Genomic DNA, 21580 nt, shown 5'->3' on the forward strand with positions numbered 1-21580 from the left:
CACAAATGTGCACTGTGCAGATGTTAATTATGTACTTTAAATTGGCATTGTAATACTCTGAGGTGTATTCACATTGAATCTGTGGGTAAGAGGAGGTACAGCAAGCACACCCTTTAGTCACTAACACTAAGTATGGGGGTCTCCTGTGGAGTAATTATGCTGTGCACCAGTTTTATACAATAGTTGACTATCCAGATTAAGCCACTTTAAAGTTGACTTTTTACTAAATGCTCTGTTCCTTGGCTTCTTTTGGGCAAAAGTCCATAAGAATCTCCCATTTACTGATTTCCATTCAAATGTGTTGGATCTACACCTGTATGGTCGTAGTCACCTCATATCCAGTTTCGATCAACATTACTTACTAACCCAATGAGGAATCATTCTACATAGCTGTTGCTAAAAATAAACTGCCCTCTTTTCTAAATTTGTACTTAAATCTTACCAGTTTTGCTTAATTTTACTTGAGCATTTTGCCCAAAAATTTTAAGTTAACCATGACCTTCCCATAAGAAACTCCTTGAAGAAGAGCTCTACAACCCTCGGGTACATTGCATTCAAGTTTCCGGTACCCTTTACCCGTTTATAGAAAGGCATGGGAAGTGATCGAGAGGGGCTGTGTTTTTTCGAGTTTACTCTATTTGAGCAAGTGGTGCAGCCAGGATTAGAACCATGTCGGGACATTTTCGCTCCAGTTTCCACGCTGGGATTATATTTCCTGTTATCGTTTCCTGCAGCCTGGCCAAGGAGTGATGCTGCCGCATTATCTGACCCCTTCCTCTTGTTCCTCATCCCCTCTCGCTCACCTCATCTTGCTGCCAATCACAGTCGCACTTGTTTTCGGTTTGCTGAGAGGAGCTCCCCCGGGCTCTGCCTTCTTCCTCTTCCAGCTGCAGCCTGCAAACAGGCCGTGGAGATCAGGGGACAAGCCTTGTTCCCGCACTGTGTCCTGCGAGGGACCCCTCTGTCAGCACCCCCCCGGACACGCAGCCCAGCACCTGCCCAGCCTCCGCCCACCCAGGCAGAGCCAGCGGAGACGGGGGGAGGGGGCATGACTCCCACGGGAGTCCTGCACAGCCTGCACCAGAGGCACAAGCGTTCCCGTCCTGCTTATTGCGGCGGCTGCTGCTTGCTGCTGCTCCTGACTGTCAGCGCGAGGCAATGATGCACGAGACTATATAAATTGCCTCTGTTAGCAGCCGCGCACAGCGCAGATGAGGGAAACAACAACTCTGCATCCTCGCGAGACATTTGTCCGATTTTTTTTCTGTTTTGCAAAAATGTGTTTTTACAGAAAGAAGTGACTTCCAGCGGAAATGTGCAGAGCTTGCAGATAATCCATGTGCCATTGTTTGGTTTTAAATGAATGGAAGTGCAGTCCGGCAAAACATGCAGGTCGCTTTGGAATGCCCAACACATTGGTGTTTTTGACTGAATTAAAAAGGGGAAGTTCCTCGTGCGAACGCGAGACAAGCAGATTCGAGGAGCGCGTTCCTATGAGGGCATCCAAGGTCTGGGGGTTCAGCATCCTTCCGGGCTTCTGGTCTGCTGGATTGTCTGCGCTGGGTGAACTGAGAAAGGTGGACGCGGCTCTAAAGAAAGGCGCCCTTCAGTACCTTAGCACCTGCATTTCAATTTTGCCTGCGCCAGGATCACCCCTGGAAGGGATTGCGGCTGCTTTGACATTGCGCTTTGCAGGGGGACTGCCTGAGGTGCTTCTGATTACCCCTGTGCGTCTGTGCTGCTGCTTCTCTCTTCGGCTGCTGCTCTGACATTGTCCTTAGAACGTCTTGCTGCTCTGCGCACCTCCTGTATGCTGTGGCGTTGCTTTCACTTTGCAGTTATCCCTCCTTTGCCGCGTGGATGCTTTGGAGCTGGCTGCAAACTGGTGCCCTTGTACATCCTGGATTGCAGTTGGCGGCCAGTCAGTCCCATTGCTAAGTGCACCTCTCTCACGCCAGCTGTTGGATTTCAGTCCCTTTTGGAGTCGGGTTCCAGGGCATTTGTCTGTGAGTTTCGGAAGTGGTTCCAGTTTGCAAGGAGCTGCAATGGTCTTGCCTTCGACACATTGGAACGGGTCCAAGCAGATCGTCCTATTTACCTTGAATCTCGTTAGAGTTTCGATCTGACCCCAACATTTCCAACCCCTACAGAAAAACCAAAAAACACCTTTTCATTTTAGAATTGGTTGCTGTTTGGAGATGGGTGCTGCCCTCATCCTCTTCACTTTGGAGCAAGTTGAAGTCTAGTGGTGTTCTCGTCCTTTCTCTACATTTTGGAGCTAGATTTCCTGGTCAACGTATAACATTGGATCTACTCACAAGTGGGAGTAACGTCACCTATGTATTGTGGAGTTTGACAGTTTGGGACAAGCTTGCATTTCCCATTATACTACTGGTGCACTTCAAGGTGCTTTCAATACCTCATCCTTTCAGTACATTGTGGAGTTGGGTGCATTTTGGAGTTATGTCCATTACGTCCCCTATATTTTGAGCAGGTTGCAGTTTGGAGCTGTCATCAGTGTCCCTCTACATTGTGGGTCTGGTAGCAGTTTGGAGGTGACTCCGGTTCACCACTGAGAATTATTCCTGGTTTTGTCCTGCATCCTACAAGGGTCCCCAATGATGATGATGCCAATGGTAAGCGCCCTTCCTGGGGGGCGCTCTTCACTCAGCCCTGCCACCATCTCGCGTAGCTTGTCCCGTCTACGTGAATATCGCACCCGCTCTCTGATCATGCTCTCCCTCGGGGTTTCACAGATGGTGCTTGGCTGTCTCATTGTTGCTGTCAGCTTCGCTGCATTGGCGCTCACCACTTCGGCACGGGTGCGCCATTCCTGCCCCTTCTGGGCTGGCTTCTCGGTAAGTAGCATCAACACTTTCTTGTGGGCTACTACTTCATTACCTTTTCCCTCAAGAACCCCCATTTCTACTTTTGTGACACTGTGGCTTAGACACATCAAGGAGATCAAATGAGTCACATAATTAATAGTTAATATGTGCATAACTTGGAAGCAGAAACATTTCTGCAAGGTTCAGATCTAGACACCTAGTCTTAGTGCAATGCATTTGAGTAACCAGGTGGGGTACTGGCACTTCTAGTTCGAAGCAGTGGTGAGGCATGAGATAGATTAGAGAACCCACAATGTAGGTAAAGAAATGTCTAGTGTTTTTTTAGTTTGGTATTAGGTGAATTTGCAGTAGGTGTTCTATCAGACCTTCGGAAATAGGCAAGAACATTATCCAATCTTTACCAGAAAAGGTGTCACAACCAGGAGTAATCAGTACACTCTGATTCACTCTTATGTGAACAGACAGTTTTTTCAATGGTCATCATCTGAGAGGAAAAGTCTGTGAAGCTTCAAAAAACTTCTTCATTGCACCATATTGGAAATTGTAGTTCCATTTAGTTCAATAAAAGTTATAAACACCATAATTGCACATAACATTTATTTTTGAAATTGTAAATTGTAGTTTTCTTTCTTTTTACAGTTTGATAGGTTCTGATATAGCAGTTCTCTTACTACTTTGAGCCAGTAGTCTCCCCTGCAAGCGAAGTAAATGTTAATTGTGCTTTATGTCATGTTGAATCTCAGTTTCATAGAGTTTGTGTAAATAAAGCCCTCTCCAAAGCACTCAGTTTTAGTAGTGGTGATATGGACATGAAGCAGGTTGTTGGCCAGGCCATTGAAGCACCTTTATGTCTGTATGCTGTTATTGCCAATGTTGCCTAGAATAAATATGTTGAAGCCGACAAACCTCCTTATTTCTTACCAGGCACAGTATGTATATTATGAATGCGAACATCACAAACAATTGTCACCTACATGCTCACCTGATCCAACCAGGGGTGGAGTAAACATCAATGCATTTGCATTAAAAAAAGGCCTATTTCTACTGTTGCTGCCTGTACTAATTAACATACAGTCTATACAGTGTTTTTATAATTTCCTACCTTTGTGACCCAGAACATGCAGAAAACATGAATTTGATGGTCTGTTGCACATATCAAATGCGTTGTTGAGAAAATGTGATTGGTAGGTCAGTGGGACAGTGGCACTTTGAGAGGATATCTTTCATTGTTAGTGTTATACTTTGCGTGCTCCATCACTCCGTCGACGGGACAATGAAGCTGTTACTGAATATGTTTACTTCTTGGATAAGGCAATTTAACATTGCTACTTGCCCTGTCCTTACCCGAAGTAAAGCATTGGACAGTGGTACTGTGAATGGGTGTCTGTTCTTGATATTGAACAGAGCCTAGGAGTTAGCCTTGCCACATCCCTGCAATTGAACAACAGACTACTGTACGGTGACTAATATCCCATTCTTTGTCATGCTGCATCCTAGCAAGTCAGTGGACGGTGGTACTGAGACTGGATAGCAATCCTTAATATTTAACACAATGTGATATTTTACCTTACTGCATCCTTACACTTGGGCAATTGACTGTGGTAACGTGAATGGATATCTTTCCTTGTTAATACGGCCTCCCTGTTTGCTATGATACATCTTTACAAGACAATTGACTGTGATAATGTGACTGATGTCTTTCGTTGTTCGTGAATACAGTCTCAGTGTGCATTACTCCATCTTTACTAGACAATGAACAATGAAAGTGTCACTTGATTTCTGACTTTGTCATTTATCAGTCTGTTAGTTCACCTTGCTACATCCTTTCATCTGACAATAATCTTTGTACTGTGACAGTGCTTGTCGTAGGACAATAGTATGTAATAGTGGGACTTGAGATATTTGTTACTTTATGTAGGGTACTAGTTAGACATGCCATGTGGTTATAGTAGGACAATAGCATCTGATACTGGGACTAGATATATGCTTTTGTTTATGCAATTTAACAGCTATGCCGTGCTCTTACAGCAGTACAAGTGCCTGTGCTATGGTGACTGGATGTATTTCGTTGTTTCTTTATGCAGGGTACTAGTTAGCCATGGCATGTGCTCTTAGTAGGACTAGATTGTGATACTGGGACTGGATATATGCAGTTGTTTATGCAGTGTAATAGTTAGCTATGCTGTGCACTTACAGCAGTGCAGTAGCCTGTGCTACGGTTACAGGATACATCTTTTGTTTCTTTATGCAGGGTACTAGTTAGCCATGGTATGTGCTCTTAGTAGTACTAGATTGTGATACTGGGACTGGATATATGCAGTTGTTTATGCAGTGTAATAGTTAGCTATGCTGTGCACTTACAGGAGTGCAGTAGCCTGTGCTACGGTGACAGAATACATCTTTTGTTTCTTTATGCAGGGTACTAGTTAGCCATGGTATGTGCTCGTAGCAGGAGTAGCCTGTAATACTGGTGCTGGATTTTTCCCTGATAAGTCTGATAGTTTGCCAGGCTCTATCCATAGAATAGTACAATTGAACTGTGACTCTTTCCCATCTATTGGTTAACATGTTCCATCAGTGTTCCCTACTCTGTGCTCACAGCAGGACCATGGGCCGCGGTCCCGTGGCACACACCTTTCCTTGCTAGTAACACAGTCTGGCGGGTTGTTGTGACCTCTCCTTGCAGTAACCCGCTTGAAGAATACAAACCTACTGATGCGGTGCTCTCAGCTGTGATTGGCATCCACTCTGTGCTACATTTCAATAAACTCCACCACCATGGTCCTGTTGCTGTGGGGAGAGTTTAAGAGTCACCCTTCCAGCATCCTGAGCGAAGTGCTCAACTCTGACACAACAAACGCACGCTAGAGAGAGGGGCGATAAATAAGAGGTTCCTTTCATAAGAACCATGTAGGAAGCCGCAGTTGTTCACAGTGCATTTTCGTGAGAAGTGTGCATCGGAAAGGGCGGGACCTCCCTACCTTTAATCTTGTTTTGTCTGATGCCTGTCAATTACTGACACACATTGGTTGTTCTGTCCGCGGACGCTGATTTTAACTCTGCCCCCTGAGACCTGCTGAAGGCAGAGATATTTTTTTACCCATCCTTTGTCATTCTGTTCATGATGTTGTGGCCACGTGAAGTTTAATTGACTATAATCTCATTTGGGTGGCTACACTCTCTCCGGGGTTGAAGTCAGTCCCTGCTGGATGTGTGTTGTGGGGTCTTTGATTTTTTTGACTGAAGGTTCCTGTAGCAATATCTGTAAGAGGAATTTATACACTAAACTGGCAAGTGGTTGTTTGTCAAAAGGGCTTCTGCACAAACACTCCGGATACTCATCACACATTTAATCCATCTGGATAATTTGAAATGTATTTACTTTTAATACTATAACTTGATTCTAATTACATTCATTGATGCGAGGTGCTGGCTGGACATAATGGCAGTTAACATCAGTTCTTTGTGATCAGGGGACATACATCTCGTGTCTTCCCTTCTCCATAAGGATGTGCACTAGTTAGCTCGGGTTTAACTAATGAAAAATAAATAAATGCATAGCCCTAAAGTTTTCATAGGAGCCTGCTGCCAGTGCTGCCAAACGCCATGATTGCAAGACACAAAGGCTGCCTAATCTTGATGTCACTTCATGCCTCTTTCTTCCACCACCCTTCCCTGCCAGACGTTGTATCTCATTCTTGTGGGCAGTGGTGTAATACTAAATGAGAGTGCCCACCTGCTGACAGATATTCATTGGCCTGGGGCTGACTAGTGGACCCTTGAAAGGCTGGGGTCCCACTGCGCCGCAAAGGCTTTTGTCCCCCCCCTGCTTAAGGGTTATTTTACAATCGCACTTTCTTCATTTATCACCATTTTCATGTTTCTCTTCCTCATTTCCCCACCCCTTTTCTGCCTCTCTCCTGTTCTAAGTCAAAGTCTGATGACAAAAAAAATACATCCTGGTCCCCACAAACGAGTGGAGATGCCCACGTGCTACGGCCACTGACACAAATTACAACTGGCAGGATTATTTTTGTGGAGTTTATTGTAGCCATTGCCTTACTTTTTCTAGCCTGGGCCCTCAGCCCTAGTAAGTAAAGGAAGAGTTGTTGTCCTTCCCAGCCAGCCAGCTGGTCAGTGCTTAGTTTGCAAAAGAATACCTGCTTGAGCCCAAAGGATTGTTCAGAATCCCACGGCTGGTGCTATTGAATTTGGGGGTTTCGGGAGATGGGGACGTGGGTAACCCAAGGCTCTGTAGCTTTGGTTCCACCTTCTGTCTCTTTCATCCATCACCAGACTCACACTGCCCATTTACCTCACTCTTTCAGGGTGTCTTTCCTTGTTGACACAGCCTCCCTGATCCCTCCTTACAAGACAATTGACTGTAATAATGTGACTGGATGTCTTTCATTGTCTCTTAATACAGCCTCAGTGTGCATCACTCCATCTTTACTAGACAATGGACAATTATACTGTCACTGGATTTCTGACCTTGTCATTTAGCAGTCTGGTAGTTTACCTTGCTATATCCTTTCATCTGGCAATAGACTGTGTTACTGCGACTGTATGTATTTCTTTGTTATTTTATGCAGAGTACTAGTTAGGCATACCCCTTGCTTATAGCAGGACAATAGTATGTGATGTTGGGACTGCATATATTTCTTAATTTATGTAAGGTATTACATCTCTGCTTTCTTTGTTTAGCACTGTTTTTCCATCTTTCTTTTTCTCCATTTTCCCCCTTTTCTGTTTTCCTCACTCTTGCTCTAGGTCAAAGTCTGATGAGAAGAAATAAGGGCCAGATGTAGCAAAGTGTTTGCGCCTCGCAAACAGCGAAAAACGCCGTTTGCGAGGTGCAAAAGCCTCTTTGCTATGTAGAAATGCATTTTGCGAGTCGGATCCGACTCGCAAAATGCATTTCCGACTCGCAAATAGGAAGGGTTGTTCCCTTCCTATTTGCGACTCGCAATGCTATTCAATTTCATTTGCGACCGCGAAAGCATGAAATCACAGTTACCATCCACTTGAAGTGGATGGTAACCCAGTTGCAAACGGGAAGGGGTCCCCATGGGACCCCTTCCCCTTTGTGAGTGGAACCAAAACTAATTTTTCAGAGCAGGTAGTGGTCCTATGGACCACTGCCTGCTCTGAAAAATACCGAAACAAAAGGTTTCGGTTTTTTTTCTAAGTGCAGCTCGTTTTCCTTTAAGGAAAAAGGGCTGCAGATAGAAAAAAAAAAAAACTGCTTTACTAAAAAGCAGTCACGGACATGGTGGTCTGCTGACTCCAGCAGGCCACCATCCCCGTGAGTGCCCATACTCGCAATGGGGTCGCAAAATGCGACTCCATTGCGAGTTGCAGAAGGTGTCTGAGACACCTTTCTGCATACCAAATTGCGAGTTGCAATTTGCGAGTCGCACGGACTCGCAAGTTGCAAGTCGCAATTTGTTTTTTTCCTACATCTGGCCCTATATGCTGGTCTCCAAAAATGAGTGCTAGTGGGCCTAACCTGTAACCACCAGCTCAAATTAAACACTGCAGCTGACTCTCTTCTGTGCATGGCCATACCTTGGCATCAGTTTTCTTTACCACCACCCTCTTGGATAACTGAGATTATTTCCAGACAAAGACAGAACACCAGCGTACAATCCACAGCTTATACAGACACTCTGTCCTTGGGATTGTCCCACACTTAGAAACTTCTATGCAGTCTTACCAACCAGATTCTATCACGGATCCCCTCCCTCATACTCTGTAGCTACTACTAAAAAATCAATAGTAATATTTATGTCATTTTAGTTGTTTTGTAAAACGCTGGTTTGTGACAATTTGGTCCTTCATTGAATTGATGGTAGTGTAAGCAGCAGTTTTTAGCTATTATTAATAGTCAACTTTATTGGTGGTGCAGCGACTGAAGTTGTACAGTATCGAATCATGAAAACAGGAAGTTCAGAGTTGGTCTTTAGCTGTGGTCACACTGTGCAAAGAAGGGCCCTGATCGTTCTATGAGAAGGAGGGGGATTAGCTCTGAAAATCTCAGGGATGGGTGGGAAGGCTTGATTGAATAGTTTTGTGTCCATTTTTTTTAAAACTCTTTTTATGAATACAGTGCTCGTTATACAGTTGATTCAGCAAAGAACAAAAAGTAATCCTGTTAATAAATTACAACCATTGCGGATGTAGTATAATGCAATCTGGCTCTTTTACGGCCTATATCATAGCTTGCGGATCGTTCTAAGGAGAACACAGTAGGTGCATCTTCCATTCCCCATCAGTCTCCCCATCCCCCACCGCCACGAAAGGTACTCCAAGCACCCCATACGTCCTCCCTCTTTTAAGGACATCCCCTACTTTCATAAACCACGTGTTCTGCCCTTTTGCAACAATCTAGATCTGCTTCCCAGTGTGCAACTCATGGGGGGTTGGGGGTGGAGTTTCCCCAGGACCATGCAACATTCTTATTTGCCATCCCAACTGCTAGGGTTGCCCACATTTGCCCATATTTTCTGATATTTCAGCCATGGTCCCTCCCCAGATATTAATAGAAACAGCCACTTGGCACCCAAGGGAATAGTCTGTCCCAAGGCCAGAGAAATAGATCTGAATCGCTGGGCACTCCCATAGAATATGAAAGAAGGAACCTTCTTGGCCACACCATCGAAGACACAGTAATGTATTAGTTTGGCCTATTTTATGTAGGAAATGTCCTGCAGTAATATGATCTGTGTAGGATTCTCAACTGGACTAGTCAAAACCTAATACGGAAATTCTTTTTCCCTTGGAGTCTGCAATGCCTATCCAGTCATCATCATTGAGATCTCCGAAGTCTGAGGACCAGGCCTCCCTCAAGGATACCAACAGATCAGGGGAATAATTCATTAGCATTTTATAAATCAGTGAGATAGCCTTGGCAGGTATGGGTTCTGTGAGTAGCCTGTCCTCTAAAGGGGTGGCTTTTTGCAGTTGTTCACCCTTGAGAATATGGCATCTATCTGCATGGCTGAGATGGATATACCTGTATCTTTTGGTCTCAGCCAGTTTGAATTACTGTTGAAGAATTTCGAACTGTATGAAGGACTGCTTTCTTGAGACATCACCCAAGTGTTGAATGCTGATTAGCTGCCACTTAGAGAAACCCGTCAGACTGCCTACCTACTTCAGCAGATCGTGAGCCACAGAGGTGTCATATCAGTGAGCTTATTTCACCAGCCCAAGAAACCAGTGGCCTCCATCCACACCCAAACTACCATCTCAATGTGGGTCAGTAGAACTCGTTCCAGTCATTGGCAATATAATGCCGTCACATAGCCCCTTTTACCATCACTGCTCTATTCACCCTGTAGGCCGGCTCTTCACAGTCGTTAAAGACCCAGTCATTTACTAACACCAATTGTGAGGCCCAGTAGTATTTAAGTGGTCTGGAAATGCTAGTCCACCATCATACACTCCTTTTGGAGTTTGCACAAAGCATTATGTGAATTATTCCCATTCCATAACAAAAGGCAAATTGCACGGTCTATTCTCCAGAATAACTACTGCAGGATCCTGCAGGGAGTGTTCTGAAATATGTGGGTGTGAGCAGGCTGATGCTGTCTGCCATGGAAGGTTGGGGTTCGGAGTTTTCATAAATGACTGAGATCTTGTCGTAGAAGAAGACTGCAAGAATATGTCACAGTTCTTGGGAGGGGGTGATGTAATTTTCAGCAGCTGCAGGGTTTGAGAACGCCTTCACGATGGTGAAGGTTCCTTGCTGTGGTTAGAGCTGGATTCTATGTGGTCTGTTCTGGCTTTCTTCTTGGTTAATTTCAGGACGTGGTGGTACTGGCTGAGTGCTGTCTTGAAGGTGGTGTGGTCCCTGTAGTAGTTTCTCCTGATCATAGAAGAAGATGCAGTCTGAATAATGTATGGAAAGTTCTTCTTTATTTTGTATAGATGAGGGTAAAGGAAACTCCAACCACACCTGCATGCAGCTCCACTTGCTCCAACTGACTAGAACCCCCGGAGTATTCCAGATTATCCAAGAGCTGGTGCAGGGGGTAACCAGACCATACCAACTACAATATTTGATACAAATGAACAGATGTCCAGAGAATACAATATACTATACAATACAATATAACCTAAAATGACACATGCAATAATACAGTCCCCTCTCTCTTTGCTGGTGTGCCGTTTCCTTTCTAATTGCCGGTAACTGCATTATGTGGCTATTAACTCTGTGGTGAACCAACTGGCATTTCCGGCAGATCCTTTGGATTTTGCTGGTTTGACAGGGCAATTTTGTTTGCATATTCTGTCCACTGGGAGAGTTTTTTTGTGGCTTGATTTGGGTAGGATGTTGCATCTGGGAGGTGGGATTGGAGAGCATCTCCTTATATCTTCTTCCAGTTTCTAAGCATGAGAGCATTGCTGGGATTGGCCTGAGCGAGCTGGTTTACCACTCTCTCAGGCACAGGGAGTCTGTGTTGTTTCTCCAACCCGTCTGTCAAGTACAGCTGGGTTGGTGAAACCTGAGTGCGCATGTCTGTTTGGGCAGCCTAGGACGGCTGGCTAAACTGACATGAGCACTTAAGAGCACCCCACTCTTCCTCCCCCCTCCCATGGCCCAGCTCCGCCCCTCCCCGCACACGCTGGCCCAGCCAGCAGCTGAAAAATAAAACAGTAATAAAATATATTTTTATTGAAGCTGCTGGCTGTGGGCCAGTGGGCGACGCTCCTCCACCATTGCAGAGGATCCACGGCTGAAATTGAGGTCCTTCCATATTGGGGTTGAGTCATCTGAGAAGGTTGTGTAGTGTTGGGTATCCTTGTAGATGATGGCTCTTCCAACTCTGTGTTAGATCTGTTATCTTGTATCCTCCGGGGATAGTGATGTCAGGCATGGAGGTGGATTTCCAGCCAGCTCTCAGTAAGAAAAATGGTGTCCGGGGTGAGGGATGAGATTGTGCCCCAGATTTCTGTGGCATGTTTGCTGAGTGATTTACGTTGAGTGGGATGCACTAAAGTTTTGCTGTGGTGGTCTTGGTTAGTGCTGTTCTGTTTGTAGTTTTTCTGGCGTTGTTGGTGGCTTTGGTGTTGCAGGCGAAGCAGCAGCACTGCAGGATAACGGACCTCTGGTGCTTCATGAGGATGTGTGGAACATGTCCTCAGATTTAGTTATGGTTCACCATTCAGGAATACTAACTGACAATATTTTGGGAAAGTCTAGCATGAGCTTTGACGATAATGCAGACAGTGTTGAATCTTGATACCTGAATGTATTTAAGAGTGGTATGATATTAGATTATTTCTTTAAAATGAACCACAGTCTGGCTTCTTGATTTTGCATCATTTTAAGTTTCTTGATAATTATTTTGGGATGATTCATCATATAAAACTTTCCATTATCCTAGCCCCTGAAGCCACAGTGCTCTGGTAAGCTGAATATGGTGAGAAACCTGAATCAATCATAGTTTTGTTCTCACCAACATGGGATGGAAATTGTTATTTTTGGTTATTACTGTTGTATGATGGTCAAAAGAAAGATCAAAGTTGAAATTTACTACACAATTTTGACTGTATTAACAGCAGACATCAATGCATTTAAGTGTGATGGCCATTTGAAGGAACATCTATCACCAGACACATCTCTGACTGAGGAACCTCATATGTGATAGGTTTCATTGCCCATGATGAAGAACAAACTTTACATTTTTGGCTGTAGATTGACATTGAAAGAGTGACAGCATTGGACACAGCTGTTCTTGTGAACCTGGCCCATTTTCCAAGTGATCCAATAATATTTCAACGGCCAGGGTGTCAAAAGCTGCAGACAGTTCGGGAAGAATTGGTATCTGTGAATGACCCACATCCAGCCAGCAAAGGAGGACTTCCTTGATGTCAATAGTTGTCGTAATCAAATTCCTCTCCACATTTGGAACCCTGAGTGCCTGTCATGCAAAATAGAGTTAGATTCTATGAGTTTCTGCAGATGTTGAGTAACCTCTTCTATGATTCTGCTAATTGGTAGTAGTATTGTTATTACCATTATCAATAGAGCTACTTCTCTGCCTGCTGCCTCAACTATCACTACTGACACTTCTACTACCATCACTGCAATACTAGTATGCTAGACCTGACAAACCCAGAGTGGTCTTCTCCTAAACATTTCCCTGCTATGACTCACTTTTGCTGATCTGTTATGTTGGCCTCAGGACTCTGGGCACTTTACCACTGCTAACTAGTGCTAAAGTGCATACGCTCACTCCCCTTAAATATGGTAACATTAGTGTATTCACAATTAACATATTTAATTTACTTTAAAGTCCCTAGTAAAGTGCACTATGTGTGCCGAGGGCCTGTAAATAAAAAGCTCCTAGTGGCCCTACACTGCTGATTGTGCCCCCCCTCCACTTAAGTAGCCCTTTAAACATGTCTCAGACCTGCCACTGTAGAGCCTGAATGTGCAGTTTCACTTCCATGTCGACTTGGCATTTAAACCCCCTTGCCAAGCCTTAAACTCACCTTTTATTACACAAAAGACACTCCTAAGGTAGGCCCTCGGTAGCACATAGGGCAGGATGTGGTGTAAGTAAAAGACAGCACATATACGTTTTAGTTTTACATGTCCTGGTAGTGGAAAAACCTCCAAATTGGACTTGTAATAATAAATCCCCTTTAATGGTCAAGTTGGATTTATGATTACAACTTTAAAAATGCCACTTTTAGAAAGTTGAAATTTTTCTGTTCTTAAGCCTTGTGTGCCTGCTACCTGCCTCCAATATGTGTCTGGGTTGAGTGACAGCTGGGATTTTTGCATTCCCTCTAGACAGTCACACACAAAGGGAGCTGAAGTGTGCCATTTACATCCTGATGGCCCATCACCTGAGCTAGATGGGAGAGAGGAGCTGACAGTTGCACATAATAATAATGTTGTCTGTCCCCCACACAAAGAGCTGCATACCCCCTGTTGTGTGTCTGGAGCCATGGCAGGAAAGGGAGGATCTGTGTGCACTTCAAAGCCCCTCTATGAAGTGACCCCCCCACCTCAAAGGCTCCAGAGGGTATAAAAACAGGACTTCTGACCGTACCAAATGTATACACTTCTGGCCCTGAGAACCATCTGCCAGGAAGAAGGACTACTGTGCTGCTGAAAGGACAGCCACTCTGCTGGACTTTGCTTGACTCCTGCTTTGCTGTGCCTGCCCTGCTGCCTGCTGACCTCATTTCCTGTGAGTGAGAAGGACTGGACCTGCATCTCTTCACCCCCAGAACCATGTGACTCCTAGGGCTTGCTGGCTTGCCTCCTGTTCCAAAGTCTCAGAGACATCAAATACTTCACTCACCTCTGCTACAGCTTCTGGACTCTGCCAACTGTGAGTCTTCCCCTGCCAAGTGGTGCCAGTCCAGTCCGGGGCCCTTGAAATTGGGTTCTGCAGCTGTGCTCTGGGAAAATCCACACATCGCCATCACTGCGCTGATTGGAACCGCAGCATCTTTCCTAGACACTGACACATCACCAGTGCCACTGAGGATGAGGACTTTGCATCACCAACTGCGCAGCTCAGATTGATGCATCATTACCAGCCCCAGCATATCACTTTCACATCGCCGGCTGCGTGGCTCGATGATGATGCAGTACCTCCATTGCAAAGGGTTTAATGCCGCATTCTTGCTCGGAGATTGTCAACTGTGCGGCTCGATGACAACGCATCCCTGGATTGCGTGGGTCAGAACCAATGCATCACCTTCACATCATCTCCTCTGCTTCTTGCCTCGAATCTTCGATGTAGATACAACCCTCCATACATGGTACTGTTTCAGCCGGACAAGCTTGGTCCCTGTAGCCAAACTGTGCTCTATTGCAGTCGGCCTGAACTTTGGATTTACCCCAAGCAACCATATAGTGCTGTTTGGCACTTTTAGGGCCAGATTTACAATAAACTGACGCAGTGCGGTGCAGTGCCAAACTCAGCAGCACCTTGCTGTGCCAGTTTTGAAATGCAGGGATGCGCTGTATTTACAAGAATGCGGTGCACCCCTGCATTTCCCAATTTAGCTGCCAATGCAGGCATCCTTGCACCATAGTGCAAGGGTGTCTGCATTGAGGGGAATGATTGCTTATGTGCAGGAAGGTGTCCCTTCCTGTTTATAAACAATCTATTGTGACGATTTGTCACTTCTATGTGTTCTGTATAGTGCAACACACATAGAAGTACCAAATGTCATTTTTGAATGATTGTGTATGTGCAGGAAGAGAAACCTTCCTGGACATAAACAATCATTCATGGTGGTGTTGCTCATTCTATGTGTGGTACAGAATGCAGCACACATAGAAAAAGCAAAAACAAGGAGAAATGTAGGCATTTCTCCTTGTTGCGCTGTGCTAACAAAAGCCAGGGGGTGGCATTTGTTTTTGGCTCTGCCACAGATTTACAAATTCTTGTAATTCTGAGGCAGCATCAAAAGCAATGGGTGTTGCAGTGGAACGGCCACAGCAACACCATTGCAGCCCCTCCATTGCACACCATTGCACACCCCTGAAAACTGCGTCGGGGGGAGGCATAATTACAAGGCGGCGTTAAGCCACAAAAAGTGACTTAGCGCTGCCTTGTAAATATGTGTAATGCACAGCAGCACCGGAGTGTCACAAAAAGTGACGCTCCGGTGGCGCTATGGGGCTTGCAAATATGCTCCTAAGATTACAAACATTACAATTGCACATATTCTTTAAAAATCCATATCTCAACTTCTACTTTTTGGATTTTTGACGTTTTCGTCTTGTTTCGTTCATTAAATTAAGATCTATTTTACGAACTTGGTGTGGATTATTTCTGCGTGGTGTTTTAACTGTTTAAAGTGTTGCACAAATACTTTACACATTGCCTCTTAAGCCAGACTGCTCTGTGCCAGCTACTAGAGGGTGAGCACAAGTTAATTTAGGTTGTGTATCTGATTTTCCCTGACTAGGATTGTGGTCACTAATTGGACAGGGTGCATACCTCAGCCAAAAAATACATATTGTATTGTTTTTTTAAAGATGTTTTTATTAGTTTTATGCAATATCAACAAACATCATAACCAAACACTCTCCCTCCCCCCCAGCACGGTACATACATCCATTTGTTGCAGATAATTTAAGTTCAATTCGGCACAGTGTTACAGTCTTTGTCAATCTTTTCCATACTTTCAGCTCCTGATTGGTCCAGCCCTTGTCATCCTGTGATGTCTGCATTTGGACTTCACTTCATTCAACCGGTTTCCCCCCTGTGGGTACCCTTTTCAACCAAACCCTGAAATCCAGCCACCACAGATCTTCTTGTATTTCTGTTCACATCCCCTGCTGCGAAAGGTTTTCTTTTTCAGTATTCTGCAGTGACCCATAACATCTAGCCACTCTTGGTGTTGAGGAACATTCCCTGGCCCCACTTCTTAGCAATATCCTGTTTCACCTCCATTCATGCTAAGTTGATCAATAGTTTGTGTTATCAAGTGTGATCAGTCTGCCCTATACACCCATTAGAGCCAGCTCAGGCCACAACTCCAAAGATATTCCTGTTGCACCCTCCAATATCACCCCAACCGCCACAGAGAACTTACCAATATTGTTAGAAATGGGGTCTCTAGTTGGCAGAGGTATACACCCTTGTCCACATAGGGACCACAACCCTAGTCAGGGTAAATCCCACACAATCCAAATTATCCTGTGCCCACCCTCTGGTAGTTTGGCACTGAGCAGTCAGGCTTAACTTAGAAGATAATGTGTAAAGTATTTGTGCAATAAATCACGCAATAACACAGTGAGAACACTACAAAAAGACACCACACAGGTTTAGAAAAATATAAGATATTTATCTGATTAAATTAAGGTAAAAAACGATCAAGATTTGCTAGTTGAAATATCACTTTTGTAATGATAGGAAGAGTCTGTAGTTCTTAAAAACAACAATAGTCTCTTGCAAACACAAAGTACCTTGTTTGCGTCAAAATTACACGCACAAGGACCGCAGAGGAGGAGATGCGTGGAAAATGGTAGGTGTGCATCAGTTTTCAGGGTGCACACAGATGTTGCATCAATTGTTTTCCATGAGACAAGGGTTGTGCGTCGGTTTCCGGCGCACAGGCCTGAATTCTCGTTGCGATCTTTTCCATAGTAGAGACCATCTGGTTAAGGTCAGTGACACAAAAGTCTCTAACAAACCTTCAGTCTCCTTGACACGGTCAGCAAGCGTCCATTGGTCCTTTCTGATGGGGTCTACGTCCCTCACACTCACGCAATTTATGCTTTCAGAGTTTCAGAGTTATTGCCCCCAAAATTGCGGCTGTATGTGCAGGCAGGGTCTCCGATTCATCGACTCTTCCCTGGGGGTCTGCTTGGCCGCTATTGGTTGACCATGTTTGCAATCAGAGCCTCTACACAGATACAACACAGTGATATTTCCGAAGTGTCTTTTTTAGGCTTCTTATCCCCTCTACTCAGGACATGGTATGGGAGCCGTACTCTGCAGCAGGAGCCACTGCATCTTTGGCAGAAAGTCCACAGGTGTTTAGGTCCACTATAGAGCCCCAGCAGCAGGTGGTCATGTGCTTGCAGCACACTGCAATGCAGGCCCCCATCCGTAATGTCCATCTAAATCTTTCCCCCTGAGAGGTTGCATTTCACAAGATTTACACCTGCAGCTCGTTGGTCATAGTCTCTGCATTTGGGGACACAGCCAGAGTGGAGGGAGGGGACCAAGCAGGGAGGGCGCACTCACAAATAACTGAAGGGTAGCACTCAGGATGCCAACGCTTTATCTCTTCCAAAAGTTCAACAGGAGCCTCTACCCCTTTCTATTGCACCCCCCCCCCCATGCTGTATCCCCATGTAGTGTCTATGGCTCTACGGGGCATGAAAAACTAGCCCACTGTCCTTCAAGTCCGGTGGCCACATTGAAAGCTCCAAGCGGCCACCGTTTTGCCTTTGTTTCACCCATCTTGCTTCCTCCGCAAGCCAAACCACCTGTGGTGGACCTTTTCACTAGAAGGCTCCATCTCCGCCCGAGTGATCAGGGCTCCAAACGCAGGACAGCAACACGTTTGCAAGCAGCACCGCTCAGCCCTCTAAGTCTGCACTGCCGCCTGTGCCGCTCTAACAAGATCGAGCAGCCACCATCTTACAGCACCAACATGCAGGCCGGCCCGCCTGCCAAAATGGCCAGGTTCAGGTCCCAGGGAGCCGCTCTCCTTGCCAGAGTCCTGCATGTCTGTATATGTAATACATCAGATAGATGAAAACTGCCTTACAAATAGACTTTGGGATTTTCGTGATACATGTGGGATCTCAACTAAATGTACGCAGCTCGTCACAAATAGGCCAAGCCATACCAGTTTTAATGCCATCTTAACTTTTTACCTACATTCTGTGTCCTGGCCAAGTATTTGGTGCAGGAAATTCACAACATTAATTGTCTGAAATATTCTTCAATGGTGGTGTCCCATTCCTTGTGAAGGAGGTGACGTGTAAAATAGATAATTTTTTACCACTATCCATAATTTTTTATTTCTGTTGTTGCTGAAATACTTATTGTTTACCATCAGTAACATGAGCAGTTGGTCACTATTCACGCCATTAGCACTCTCTTGGCTTACATATAATATCTTCAGAGAGCTGGCCCCAGCTGCAGACAAGGGAAAGCTGCCGTTCATTGTGCCTGCTTGTATTCGGGATACAACAGATCTCAGGAATGAAAAAACGCTTCTGGAAACCAAGCTTTTCCATTCATAAAGAACAATAACATACAGGGTTTTGGGGTGTGCTAGGCAGCACAACGAGTGATTGCTTATCCAGTTTTCTCTAGTCATTTTACAATTCCTGGCAACTGAGAGGTGGTAGGTAAAGGAAGGTTTAGAGTAGTCGCACTGTGTTACAATTTGTTGCTGCAAAGAAGTGCTTGACCTTTTCAAGTCTTGAGCATAGTTGTAGGCTCACCACCCACTGGCGAATATTAATTAAAGTCACTACCTTCCATTCAGATTTTATTGGAGGTCCTTATCTGTATCGAATTGCAAGCAGCCTCAATGGTGGAAGAAGTGAGCAATGTCAAATGATTAGAAAGGTAAACATTGCTTCTTTACAAATTCAGTCAATCAATCAAATGTTTGAAAGCGCACTACTCACCCATACGGTCTGAAGGCACGGATGGGTGTGTCCTCAGAGATCAGTTAAGAGCCAGGTCTTGAGATCATTCCTGAACTGAGCCAGCAATAATGAGTGTCTGAGATGAAGGAGTAAGGTGTTCCAAACTTTTTCTGCCAGGTGTGTGAAAGATCTTCCTCAAGCCGAGGTCTTCTTTATCTCGGGGTAGGTTGGTGGGTGACTGCTGGGACGAACAGAGAGGTCTGGAAGGGGAGTACCAGGTATTGCGGTGGTTGAGGTAGCTGGGTCCGCTGTCATTTAGAGGTCTGTAGGCGTGCATTAGGAGTTTGAAGTTGATCCTCTTCTCGATGGTGAGCTAGTGGCAGTTTTTCAGGTGTTCTGTGATGTGCTCTCGATGGGGAATGTTTAGGACGAGTCTGGCAGCGGCGTTCTGAATTTGTTGCAGCTTGCTCAGGTTCTTCTTAGTTCTGTCGCGTGGGCTCTCATTATCCTAAATGAGACTATTGGATTTCTAGGCAGCAGGATCGATAACGGTGTGGGGGACTGAGTCTGACCCACGTGTAAGGAACTCTGTCACCCTAAATCCAGTGTTTGCTCCGGCTAACTAGCAGTGCCTCATTTCTCCCACGGGGAAGAGATGATTGGGCAGCTGAGCGCATGACATCTTTGGAACTTCTCAGGGAAGTCGTGGTCACTCAGATCCAAACCAACTCTTCTCATTTACAATATGATTTAATATACAAATGACAAAGACAGTATAAGTTTTATATAATGTTTTAATAAAACGACTGTATTTTAGATAATAAGGCGTGAGCTGCAATAACCAGAACAATACAACACAGTAGGATTGAAATAGTCACCAGGAGAGTAAAACATAAGAACAAAGCTATCATAGTGCCTAACAGTTTCTACTCTCCCTCTGCTTGTTCTATTTAGAGCACAGCATGTTAAGCTTCTAGCTTGCCTTTCTGAATCACTGGGGAGACATCAGCCCTCATACCTGAGCAAAGGCCTGTGATCTGGTTCAGCATCTGCAACGAAGCAGTCAGCGTCTAGTTGTGGTTCCCTGGTCGGAATCTCCCTCTTGCGTGTATTGGGACAAGGAAGTGATTTTATAACTAACATGTCATCGTGATCACAAAATGTCCCTACGTAGGAATGCCAAATCTAAACTCCTACCACGTCTATCGGCAATGTACTAGACTGTATTCTTGACTGAAGCACAGAGTGAATATGTTATGGAGAACTCCAGTGCTGAAGTAGGCAAAACAGTGTGATATGAATAAAAAACAACACCTTAGAACTGGCTATTTGAAAAATAACAGTACGAAGCCTAATAAAAAGCATTTAGAGCAAAGTGCACAAAGGCTCTAAGCTGTCAGCAAATGAATAAAATACATTCAGGGCAAAGTGCACAAAGGCCTAAAGCCTGAAGCTAATGCGCAAAGGATATGTAAAGCTAACCACACTACAGCTCTACCGGCATAGTGGGCATTGTAATAGTCAAGTCTGCTTGTGATTAGTGCCTGTGTCACGGTTTTTCAGCAGTTGGTTGGTATCCATCTGAAGACCTTTCATAGGAGTTGGAGAGTGTGGAAGCAGGTGGAGTGGCAGAGTTGACCTGTCTGGTCATGTTGAGCATTGAGGCGAGGATGACTCTGAGGTTACATGCATGGTCTGTGGGAGGCCTGCTGAGTGTTGAGAGTGTGGAACATAGAGCATAAGGTGTGGTGGGATACTGTATCAAAGGAGGCTGAAAGATCAAGTAGGATAAGGGCTGCCCTATGTCTTCGGTCGAGGAGTTAGCGTATTTCATCTGTGGCAGCAAGCCAGGCGGTTTTGGTGCTGTGGTTAGTTCTGAATCCTGATTGGGAGATGTCCAGGATGTTGTTGTCCTCAATGTGTTGGTGTAACTGAGTGTTGATTGCTTTCTTGGTAACCTTAGCTGGGAATTGAGCTTAACATTTCTTAGATTCAACGTTGATCATTCTGGGTGATGGGTTTGAATCCAAACACAGGCTATCCTGTTCATGATCTTTCCCTGACTGGCTATTTGCTGATTTTCTTAGCAGGTGAGGGCTGTCCAGTGGATCACAGCATAATAAGTCTCACCCACAGACTGAAGTTACTTTAGATACATTTTAAGAAATCTGTTTGAGAAAGTGTTTGGGACCCAGAAGCACTTAGAAAATTGTTCTTGTGAATAGGAGCTACCACAATTAACAAATGGGCTGTCATGGAGGAAGAAAAAGTTCAAAAGATTGAAAGACGAGGATATAATTGTTAGGAAACTTATATTTAAACTGCTTTTATCTATTCACTGACTGTGCTGCTTTGAAATATCGCTCAGGAGGGAGTGTGGGAATGCCTATGGTCTGCCTGTGTACATTTGGTATCTCTAGGTATCATTAATTGGTTCTTGACTGCTGATTTTATTAGGGGTCTTTAAGGAATTTGTCTGTAGTTATTGTGACCCCTCCCACCCCGACAAATGTTAATACTTTGGATAGCATTGCTTGAAAATGGCACAAATATGTATACATTTATTTATTTCATTTTTTGATGTGTGATGGATATCATGGAAGCGCAATGATTGAGCTAATATCAGGTGCTC

The 21580-nt window shown here is 44.7% G+C and overlaps 1 protein-coding gene across 1 annotated transcript in view; it reads left to right on the plus strand.

Moving 5' to 3' along the window:
• The first annotated feature begins 827 nt into the window (after positions 1 to 827).
• The window catches only part of ENTREP2 (endosomal transmembrane epsin interactor 2), a 1414698-nt gene continuing 1393945 nt past the window's right edge, over positions 828 to 21580 (plus strand). The window contains exon 1 of the mRNA XM_069222382.1: positions 828 to 2858. Coding sequence (XP_069078483.1) covers positions 2619 to 2858 — 240 coding nt within the window. The 5' untranslated portion in view covers positions 828 to 2618. The remainder of the gene's footprint in view (positions 2859 to 21580) is intronic.

Source organism: Pleurodeles waltl, chromosome 3_1 (genome assembly GCF_031143425.1).
Source record: "Pleurodeles waltl isolate 20211129_DDA chromosome 3_1, aPleWal1.hap1.20221129, whole genome shotgun sequence".
Taxonomy (NCBI): domain Eukaryota; kingdom Metazoa; phylum Chordata; class Amphibia; order Caudata; family Salamandridae; genus Pleurodeles; species Pleurodeles waltl.